The following is an 11,498-nucleotide window of genomic DNA, read 5'->3' on the forward strand; positions in this document are numbered from 1 at the left end:
AGAAAAGGGAGAAAGAAAGTTTTTAGTTATGAGATAAAAAAGCACGCTTAGAGTAGAGAAATGATGTTATTATTTGATAACTTATTAAATGAGTCTGAATATTGTTAAGAATCTCCTACAGATCTGATTCATTCAGACCTCTTCAGTCTGAATGAGTAATTGCTAACACTTTGTTTGGATCATTGTTACGCATTGTTTCATAATGTATTGTATTGTATTGTACTCTATTGTATAGAGATACAATGTTTGGTTAGATTGTATTGTTTGTTGTTGTTAATAACATTTTAATTGTTTGGATCATTGTTACGCATTGTTTCATAATGTATTGTAGTGTATTGTACTCTATTGTATAGAGATACAATGTTTGGTTAGATTGTATTGTTTGTTGTTGTTAATAACATTTTAATTGTTTGGATCATTGTTACGCATTGTTTCATAATGTATTGTAATGTATTGTACTCTATTGTATGGAGATACAATGTTTGGTTAGATTGTATTGTTTGTTGTTGTTAATAACATTTTAATTGTTTGGTTAGATTGTATCGTACTGTATTGTAATTTTCAAATTTACTTAAATATCCTTAATTATTTTAGGGTAGGAGGTTTGACTAGATTTAAATAATTATGGTAAAGGATAAAATAGTATTTTGAAATATTATGTAAAGATATAATTGAAAAAAAGAAATTAAGTTTCAATTGGAACACACCAATTTGGTTGTTCCATAATATAAGGTTTTCATTGTTACGTAACAACGAAATTTAACAATACAGTATAATACATTTTAAATAACAATCAAAATAAATATTATAGATATAGTAATGATACAATACAATATAATGGATAACAATGATCCAAACGTAGTGCAAGTTTTTATCTTAGAAATAAGAATCCACACTTAATGGACCTTCCATCTTCAGGAGAAAAAGCTACTGTTGCTCCTAGACAACTTAAACTAGTACCCACTAGTTAATTTTGATGCAAAAAATGTTTGGATAAAATGAAAAGTTGAACCACAATTTGAATATGTAGTTTTATCGTACTTTTAAACAAAATTATATTTGTAACAAATGTTCATCAAATTTTGAAAATATTTAAAACAGAAGCAACAAGTTGACTATTGAAGCATCGCTTGGTTCCTAAATCACAATTAGCTTGGGAATATATTTGGAAAAGTCGATACACCCAAGTGAGAAACATATGTATCTATAGAACTTGAAACTGAATTAAAGAAAGATGCTATGTAGCACATATATAGAAAAGTTGAATCATGTATAAACCTTTGCAATAAGCAATCATAGTTTGTATTGTATTAACCTAAACAGACGACTGCAGAGATGGGAGATAAAATCCAATGTTTCGTGGTAAGAAAAGCACACCACAGAACCAACAAACCACTAGAGATGACAAGAGTACTCACAAACAAAAATAAGCAGAAAAGGATGATGGCTAAGGCAAATCTATCGACCAAGGGTTCCGAGACTGCAGTTACTCATGAGCTTGTGACCTAGACCTAGTGTGCAACTACAAACTACTCTTGCTCTGCTATCTGTTGGACGTGCACCCCCTGCTGACCTTCCTCAGTTTGTGCTCCGTTACTCTTCTTTTCATACTTCTCTTCTTCATCATCATATTCCGTAACTTCATAGTCCTCGTCTTCACCAAGCTCACCAGTGAACAATGCTACTGCATGAGGGATTACTTTGACCCTGATTATTGAGCTGCGAAAGGAAGCAAAAAACACCACATGAGTTCACTCTTCTGATCAAAATATAGGCAACTTAAGCATAGAACAAAACGAGGAATTTGTGCAAACAAAGATCTAAATAGAAGTGAATAAATACTAAAGAAACCATCCAAGCAAAGAAGAAATAATCGACATACCCAATTTCATAATCGTGTTCCATTTGATACTGGAGTTGTTCAAGCTGTAAGGAATACATTCAGTTTAGTCATGACATAGGTAAGCACTTGTATAATCAACGGAAAATCAATAAAGTTTTCTAAGTTGTTGAACCTACAGAATTATCAAGAATATCAAAGCCAACATCAACTTCAGGTACTTGTGGCGGTTTGAAAAATTCGAAAAAACTTTCATAGTCCTCAACCTGGATTACGGGCTCAACATTTTCTAATCCGTTCTTTTGCATCTTCTTGAAACTCTTCTGTGTCAAGCATTTTCCTGGATACCATTCAATATCCGTCCTGCAAAGCATCCCACATCAAACAAACCAACAAAAATAGGACCATAAGTAATCACACCAAAATAATAACACAGCACTTACCCTATTGCTTTATCCAATACAGGTAGTTCATCATCAACCATGAGATAGGTCTTTGTCAATACAGAATTCTTGAAGAAGGGGTTTGTATCAAAAAAGAATTCAAGCTTAAAACCCTTTGCATCATTGACTCTGCACCACTTGATATCCTTGAGGAATTCTAAAGCTTCTTCGTCATACTCTGAGATCTAAAGCAGAGTGAGTTGCAGTTAGCTAAATGTATGAACTTTACTGCAAGAAACAATAATAGCTTTGGCTATTTACCTCCTCTGCCAATATCTCGTTATTCAGCATAGCATTCAGCCAGAAGTTTGGAACGCCTTTCTCTGTACCTAAAAATCACAAGGAGAAGATTAAAAGCCCTTCTGGAATTAATTTTACACCAGTTAAGAGAAAGTCTGTCAAAAGTTACCATCTCCTGTTCCTTGATTGTCTCCCTGTTCCAGGGGAGCCACATTGACACCTTCCACTTCAACAATGCCATTTACTATTTCATATCTCTGTGAAGATGCCACAAAATGATTAATCAAGCAGGGGATATATCGAGTCAAAAAAGCTGCAAAGTTATTATAACTTCTACTTTTTTTTAATTTTTTTTTTGTTCGTGTCTCTTCTCTCTTTTTCCTCTTCTTTGTTTTGGGGGAGGGGGAGGGGGAGGAGGGAGGAAGCTGATTTTTTTGTCAAGATACACGCAGATGTGGAACAAATTAAACAATCCTTTTCACCTTTGTGTACAGCGGTTCATACAGCTTCTGGTATTTAGTTTCAAGTGCAGCACTCTCCTCCAAAAACTTAGCTTGCAGTTCATCATGTTGACCCTATAAACAGAAAATTCTTAAAGCTCTCTTCTACCTCTTGTAAGGGCAATTAAGATCTAATATATGGTAAGATTCAATACGGTCAACATAATATATAAGGACCCAAAAATTTGAAAAGGAAACTTACAACAAGCAAATTAATCATTAGAATGAGAGTTTGTTCATATACAAACATAGTTTACAAACACCAGTTAAATATCATTTATTGGGATAGGTTGAGGGGGGAACCAAAGCATAGACCGATTGACATCAGTATGAGTCCTCCAGAAACCATAGGGAGCGAGTCTGTTTCTCAATGGCAACAACTTACACCAAGTGAAATGTCAAATAGAAATCAATAGGTGAATATTGTCTCTACAAATACGGTCACACTCATCATATCTGTGAAACTATTCTTCTACAAGCAAGCATAAGTACAAGGTCAAACACCAACAGAACATCAAGCATGTCTAAGCATAGAAACCTTCCCGACTGTCTGATACTAAAATAGACAGTTACAATCACCAGTTTGTGCAATGTCGTACTCAAGCCTTTCAAGACCTAAAAGATGGCCTATAAATACTCACTTTGTCTGATTTGAGATACTTTCTAGAGTCTTCCTTTTTAATTTCTTATGTCTGGTCACTGAAATCTCCTTTTTAATGTCTGAATGTTCTAATGTTGTTTCTCAAATCAATGCACTAACCAGGGTTCTTCTATTGGGAAAGATTCAAGGAGATATCCATGTATGTTAATGTCCTGAGCGAATATAAAAGGCTAACAGGAAGAATATCAGGGAGAAATATCGTATAATATTCTCGTTATTCACCCCTCAACCCAGAAGAAAGCTAACTGAGGCAACTGTTACTGCCTATTCCAGCATATAACATTCGATTTATACTTTGGATGTGTAACCAAAGCACAATACTTTGAACTGTCAACAACACTAATCATGGTTCACAAAATAGTTGCTTCAAACCTTGTGGCATCACTGTGCTACCTTTATTGGTGGGCGTAAGAAATTAACCAAGATAATCATCACCCAAGTATGCACACAAATCTAAATGAAACTTCAATATGAAGTTCACCTTCCTAGCGCCACATATATCACAAGGACCAGAATTATATACAGAAAATAAGAGAAGAGCAAGCCACTGCCTCACTGATCTTAAAGTGAACAATGGAAGACAAAATAAATATATATACGCACATTACGCACACACAAGCATATATGAAATAATAACAATGATGTGGAACAGAAACTAATTAGCACATATTAGGATTGAGAAAGAAAAGTCAAGCCAAATCAAAGCAATAAAAGAATTTTCCAAGGTAACACCAATGTAAGAAAATAAAGGAATCTTCCAAGGGAACTGCTGAAAATATTATCCCCTCCGTTTCAATTTATTGGATTAATCCAAAATATTTGACACGATTATGTAAGTACTATTCTTCTAGACAACTTTCAGGACTTCCATATTTTCAAATCAATGAACTAATCAAATTGTATCTTAAACTATTTCTCAACCACTACAGTATCTCCTTCCATTACTGCCACTAATTTAACAGAGAAGTCAAATTAACATCTCAACTACATGTCGATCAGTCACCATCATATAAAATGAAACAGTCAGACGGAGAAATATGAATAATAAACCTGCAACTCTCTCAAAGCATCAACGCGCTTCCTAACTTGTGGTGACAGTGTCGTAAGTATGTCTGCGTCCTCCATAGCCAAATTCTGGAGCTTATTCTACATATTTACAAGAGATATCAATTATAAAACGAAACTTGATACACAAGAAACGTATGATCGATCTTCGGCACTCAAAGCTACGGAAAATCAGGTACAACGAACAGGAAGGAAAAAAAACAGAGCGAGAGAGAACGAACCTTGAGTGCATTTACCAAAAGAGCACGATCTTCAGCGCTCAAAGCTACGTAAAATCAATACAATAAAGAAAAATAAGAATCAATTCGAACGAAAAGCAGTGGTATTGAATATATTCGTATGATCGGAAATTTACCGGCGGCAGCGGCTGGGAGGAGATCGGAATCCGAGCGATCTTTGATCGAAATGCTCATGTTGAATTCGTTACGAAAGAGTTGGAAGAAAATGTGATTGAAACAGAAAGAATTGTGAAGAACCGAAGAGAAAAGAGATTGAAGAGTCACAGTTATGGGATGAGTCGGTATTCTGTTTGAGCTGAGATTCGAGAAGTTATTTTCTTTCCTGTAGCTATTTATAGTATTTACTTGAATATCGAGATTTTATGATAGGGTTATTTAATTGGTTGGAATAAAATTAGGAATTAATTCTGTAGACTGAAATTTTATGAACTCTGCCCGGATATGTTTAATTTGAATTAGGACTCTAGAATGTGTGTTCTTTTTCAATTAGAATTGTTGGATACTCATTAATTGAAATTAAACACACATTATTATCTATTAATATTTAATTCGAATTTAATTTTAATGTATGTTCAATTTCAATTAGAATTGTTATTAAAATTTATGGCAAACAGATCTATAGTGAAGTTAGTTATTCTAATATTATTTATATCCACTTTAAGGGTGTAATAACAATTTTGTTTCCAACTAAATGAATCTGAATGGTATAATTGTAAAATTTACGGTAAGATTTATTTTATATCGTGGATGATTTATTTTCTTACCATGTATCGCTTCCTTTCACCAATAATGTTCTCATAATAATATTTTGTATCATCCATGTTGAGTCGCTAGCTTTTGATTTATTTTCTTATTGTGTGTCGCTTCCTTTCGTGATTCACCCACATATCTAGTTCTTCTCAAGTTTTTTTCTCCTCATACAATTATATTCTTAGTTAAGGTCAGCACTCATGGGAAGAATACATAAAATTATCCGTTTAGATGTTTTTAAATCAAAATAATTTTTTAAAGTAGTTTTGAAGTGTTTGAGTAAAGTTAAAAAGAACTTATAAGCATTTATTTTAAAGTTAAAATAACAAAAATAAGTCATAAGCCAAAAACCAATCCAAACAAGTCCTAACACTCTACCACACTTCATATTTCTAGGTACAATTTATTTGATTCAAAAGTATACATTATTTCAATTGAACAATTGAACCTAAAATGAAATATTTATATAAGTTAATTTCGAGCATGTGGTAAATTTTGCATAAGTAATCGCATAAATACATTTCGTTTTTCTAGCAGAGATGTACATCATATACTTATATGCAATCAGTCAATTTGATATTGACGTGAAGCTTTATAACTTTATTAAGTCCAATACATATAATTAAAGAATGTGAAATCCACTAACTAAAATGAATAGCTATTAGCACATTTTAAGTAATTAATCCATCTATATAATAAGCGTTTGAATACACGAACAATACACTTTATCATATTAGTTATAATTGGAGCGTTTATGGATGAAATTTATCCGTGTTTATACTAAATCAATACATATATATTGTGTTATCATAATCAATACGTATTAAAGAATGTGAAATCCACCAACTAAAATGAATAGCTATTAGCACATTTTAAGTAATTAATCCATCTATATAATAAGCGTTTGAATACACGAACAATACACTTTATCATATTAGTTATAATTGGAGCGTTTATGGATGAAATTTATCCGTGTTTATACTAAATCAATACATATATATTGTGTTATCATAATTAATCAATATTTATTTTATTTTATTAAATTACATAATAATAAAAATTATATTAATTGATATAAATAATCAATGTGAATAGCTTTTTTTTCTATTAATATATGCACGTCTAATGCTATTTAACTTTAGATTTGGTTAATACGGTAAATTTGACAGTTACATGCAAATTAACGTGTCGCCAATGACTGATTTTTTTAAAAAAACTGTTTTTTCTTCTTTTAAAATATTATTTATAAAAATTTAAATTGAACAATTAAAAATGAAACAGTAGGGGATTAGTTTTGAAGTAAAGGATGGAAATTGAAGGAACTGATGGGTCCAAAACCCTGCTGAAACCCGGTTCAACCCGAGAGTTCGGTAGAGGGTTGGGGTTCACCTCCGACGACCGAACCGTTTCTCGCCGGCAAATCTCGTTCCAAATCCGTAAGTCTCCAGACCAGGAAGATGAAACTAAGGTTAATTTTGAAGTTGTTGGAAGGAACCCTATTTGGGTATACAGTAATGGGGACGGTGAAGTTCGAACTTTTAGGAAGTGTGAAAGAGGCGAAATGGAGAATGGTGACATGTTCTGTCTTTCGGCTAACAAATCCATCTGGTTCACCTTGAAGAGAATCGATAATAGGGATGCCAAGAAAGAGTTGGAAATGGAGACTCAGTTGGCTGAAAGTCTTCAGAGTAGTTTATGCCCTGTAGGGATTGAATTAGACCTCAAGAATGTTGATATTTCGGGCATTGACCCTGTTCAAGGTTTGATTTTTTTCCCTATGCGTTACTTTGCATATGCTATTCCGATGCTCAATTGATTTTCCAGTTGCTTCAGTTTTACGGTGAATTGAACATGTTCAATCAATTCAATTAAGTAGTATCAATCCCAAGCTAACTGACTTTGTTATATGAATCATCTTGCCTCCATTTGGTTCCTTTAATTTAGTCAGAGGATTCAATGTATTTTGATTGTTTGACTTTCAAATTTTAGCGCTTTCGTAATGTATGGCCATAGATTTTGTAGTTTAAACTTGAAAATTTGAGTGGTTGAAGTTGTGATTTTTGGAACTTAAAAGTTGTGTTTAACATGCATTTTACTTGAAAGATTTTTGAAGTATTGTGCGTAAAAGTGGAATTTCTCGCTAAAGCCGCCCTGGCTCATGCCACTTTTTGAGAAATTGAACGTATTTGAAGATCCGGTTTTGAGAAATTTCATGAACAGACAGATTTTTGAAGATAAATTTTCAAAATTTGATCCAAATCTATGCCCAAACGTGAGATGTAGGAGTTGGAAATGGAGACCAGGTTGCTGAAAGCCTTCAGAGTAGTAGACATATTAGAGTTTGACTATCTCCTTATTTCTGGGTTGACTCTGTTCAGACTTTGCCTTATACGAAGTATCTGCAATTTTCTGCTCTTTTGATAGACTGTATTTACATTGTCCTTTTTTATGTTAGTTGAACTACTTTGTTATTGATTTAAGCTCGATATGACTCCTTGATTGTTTGAGATGATTCTCCTTCTAATAGAACTGGTCGTTTACTGATCGCAGAGTTTGGTTTTCTGGTGATGGGACATGAATTTGATGGTTATCCTAAGAGAATGATTCGAGAGATGAAGAACTGGAATTGGTTTATCGAGGATGAAGGAGCAGAGAGTGATACCGATGAGGGTTCTGATAGAAAGGGCTCTAGGAGAAAACGGAAGAAAAAAGGCAAGGGAGATGATGATGAGTGGACTGGGGAAAGTGAAGATGAGAAGGATCTGCCCACGGTATCTAAGAAACTTCAGGGATCTAAATACATTACAAGGTCCAAGGACAAGTCTACTGCAAAAAGGAATAAACCTTCTACACAGCAAAAAACTCGACCATCTGAAGAAGAATACGAGGAAGATGATGAAGAAGAAGATGAGGAGGATGAAACGCTGGGGGGTTTCATTGTAGACGATGTAGAAGAAGAGGCAGAAGTTGGTGACGAAGAAGAAGAGGAGGAATTTGATCCCGATGAAGATGATGAAGTATTAGAAGATTGATGTTCCTCCAAAAAAACCGCGTTAGAATGGCTTTTGCTTGCTAGTTTTATGTAGTCTGTCTTTGTGAATTGTGATTGCCTTTTTGGAGTGTCAGTCATTTGCCAATCCTGTATTCTACTTGTAGTTCTACATTTTCCTGTTACTGTATATGATAATGTTGGTCTTGACGTATAATTTTGTTAGTCCTAGTTCTTTGTACTGAACTAGCTGATTTTGCTAGCCACACTTTTTATAAGGTCTACGTACGCTCTAGTCTATCTGGATTTCACTTATGAAATTTCACTTGTTTTTTGTTGTACTCTTTTGTGTCTTTGTTGTGTCCTCTCTCAGAAACTTATGTATACGACTAAAAATTCAAATTATTGGTAGATGAACTGTCATGGAATATTGCTTCAGACCATTGTTGAATGGGATAAATTGAAATCACTCGGTTGATTAAGTGACTCATAATAGTGCAAGCTTTTCCTGACAAAATACGTATTGAAACATATTAACTTAATCACATACTAATGTTACTTCATTTAGTTATACACATCACTTAAATTGAAACATGATCAAATTTATTGAGGCTAATGTGCACAATCAACGTAGGCAACATATTTTAACTAATTATCATATTTGCGTATACAAGGAAATTTGCACATTTTTTCCTTTCAAATTCTGATCTTTTTCAATCTATATAAGGAAGTTGGGGGTTTGGCTTTCTTCGAACATCAAACAGTAAATAGTAAATTGTGTTGGCATGTCTGCTTTTGGATAAATCCTTTAGTTTCTTGAAATGCTTTTTCCATGTATCAGAAAATGTTTAATTTTTAACAGTAAACTATGTTTCACATCTACTTTTGAGATCAGTATATCTACTTAATCTGCACTCCTGTTTTCATGATATCTGACTATCTTTGCTCTAACCTCATTTAGTACTTTTTTTTTACTTTCCAGAATCATTTAGGGAGTGTTTCAGCAAGTTTGGACTGGTAGCTGATTCTGTACTAATGTGTGATAAACACTCTGGAAGGCGAGGAGTGTTTGGATTTGTTATATATGCTGACCTGGAAATTGCAGATACAGTTTTTGAAGGAAAACCATACCATAGATGGTAAAAAGGTAGAATTTTCTCCTGAAAGCACCATATGCTATCATTTTTTCCTTTAATTACTGTTACTTTTTGCCTTTGTTTATGTCAAAAGAGTAGATTCTATTTGTGTATAAGGTGTACGTGGAGAAAGCATTAACTAAAACAACGAGAATTTATGTTGGTGGTCTTCCATTATCTTTAACTCAAGGTAAAGAGTATACATGATATCATTTCTTATTTCTGCCAGTTGAAAAAGTTGCTGCTTTAACCTGGTGATTAATTTCAGATGACTTGAAGGAATGTTTTTCTTCTTATGGCAATGTTGTGGGGCATCAGATTGTTTTGGATACAAGAACTCGTCAGAGCCGACGTTTTGGCTATGTGAGTTTTGATAAAGAGGAAGCAGTTGAAAAAGTTTAATCTGACGGCCATAGGCATGAACTTCGTGGCAAACAAGTGAGTAATTAGGAATTTATGCAGCACAGAACTGATTGTTGCCTCTTTTAATCCGACGTTACAAAATAATTTGCCGTCTTTAGGTTGAAATTAAGAGGGCTGATCGTGCTCAACATACAAGTGAAAGCCAGATATATCATGGTGGGAGTGGTTCAAAATCATATTATAGCGATGGTGGTTCTGAAGAGTCTTTTGGTGGTGGATATGGTGGAAATATGGGTAGAGGTTATGGTGGGTACGGAGGATATGAAGGATATGGTGACTATGGCGGGTATGGCAGGTTTGCAGGAAGTTATGGTGTAAGTCCTACAGGATTTTACCCTGGATACGGTTATGGATTTTGGTTTAATGGAGCTATGTATGGCGCAGCTGGTTACGAAGGCAGCACCTATGGTATACCTTCCTACTATGGTGGTGGTAGTGGTTATTGGAACAGTGGTAACATTTCGAATGATGAGGGCAACAGAGGATATGGAGGTGGTGGCGGAAATGGTGCCTATGCATATGGGAACGCCAGTGCTGATAATGGAAGGTCTGTGCCTGCCTACTATGGTGGTGGTAGTGATGATGGGAGCAGAGGTAACGGCTCGAATGATGGGTGCAACGGAGGATATGGAGGTGGTGGCTAAAATGGTGCCGCCGGTGCTGATAATGCAAGGTCTCATCCTTCTTTGAAGTGACAAGATCACCTCCAAGGCTGCAAATATTTGATGACTTTTGACCACTAACTTGTAGTAAGATAGATGTATTAGCCTGTTAGCTTTGGGATGTAAAGATAGCATAGTCTCTGTTTTAACTTTTACAAGTTAATCAACCATCTTATATTGTAAGAAAAGTAGGTTGAGAACCTTGTGATTCAAGTATAGATGACAATTTTATATGAAAACTGAATGCCTGTGGCTTGTGGATGAGGTTTTACTAATTAGAAGCAAGAGAAGTTTAACTAAATTTCATTCTGCTTGAATCCAGATTGAAGATTTCTCAACCATATTGTCATTTGTTATCTATACATATCCGCCTAAATTGAAACATGCATGTAGGATTGTGTATCAGGCTTTTTGGTTCAAATTTAAGTTTATGTGTTCGACTTATTGACTATTGTACTTTATAGACATGTTAAATCATTGTATCGACTTATAGGATCACTTTATCGATTATCGATCAGTTATTAGTTAACCATTAACCCCCATAAAACAC

The 11,498-nt window shown here is 34.3% G+C and overlaps 3 protein-coding genes across 3 annotated transcripts; 2 read left to right on the forward strand and 1 right to left on the reverse strand.

The window, feature by feature from the left end:
* Positions 1–1,251: 1,251 nt before the first annotated feature.
* LOC101267318 (nucleosome assembly protein 1;4) lies at positions 1,252–5,330 on the reverse strand. The gene is made up of 10 exons (XM_004241832.5): positions 5,105–5,330; positions 4,971–5,014; positions 4,735–4,830; positions 3,006–3,098; positions 2,693–2,780; positions 2,545–2,612; positions 2,284–2,468; positions 2,020–2,203; positions 1,883–1,926; positions 1,252–1,719 (listed from the first exon to the last, which is right to left on the reverse strand). Exons 1-10 carry the CDS (start codon positions 5,160–5,162, stop codon positions 1,530–1,532), a joined length of 1,050 nt encoding a protein of 349 aa, XP_004241880.1. The 5' UTR covers positions 5,163–5,330; the 3' UTR covers positions 1,252–1,529.
* Positions 5,331–6,984: 1,654 nt separating this feature from the next.
* LOC101251100 (uncharacterized) lies at positions 6,985–9,068 on the forward strand. The gene is made up of 2 exons (XM_004241865.5): positions 6,985–7,498; positions 8,289–9,068. The coding sequence occupies exons 1-2, from the start codon at positions 7,045–7,047 to the stop codon at positions 8,768–8,770; spliced, it is 936 nt and encodes a 311-aa protein (XP_004241913.1). The 5' UTR covers positions 6,985–7,044; the 3' UTR covers positions 8,771–9,068.
* Positions 9,069–10,163: 1,095 nt separating this feature from the next.
* On the forward strand, positions 10,164–11,220 carry LOC104648076 (glycine-rich cell wall structural protein 1.8-like). Its single transcript, XM_019214573.3, has 2 exons — positions 10,164–10,301; positions 10,385–11,220. The coding sequence occupies exon 2, from the start codon at positions 10,517–10,519 to the stop codon at positions 10,928–10,930; it is 414 nt and encodes a 137-aa protein (XP_019070118.1). The 5' UTR covers positions 10,164–10,301; positions 10,385–10,516; the 3' UTR covers positions 10,931–11,220.
* The last annotated feature ends 278 nt before the right edge of the window (positions 11,221–11,498 follow it).

Source organism: Solanum lycopersicum, chromosome 6 (genome assembly GCF_036512215.1).
Source record: "Solanum lycopersicum chromosome 6, SLM_r2.1".
Lineage (NCBI taxonomy): Eukaryota > Viridiplantae > Streptophyta > Magnoliopsida > Solanales > Solanaceae > Solanum > Solanum lycopersicum.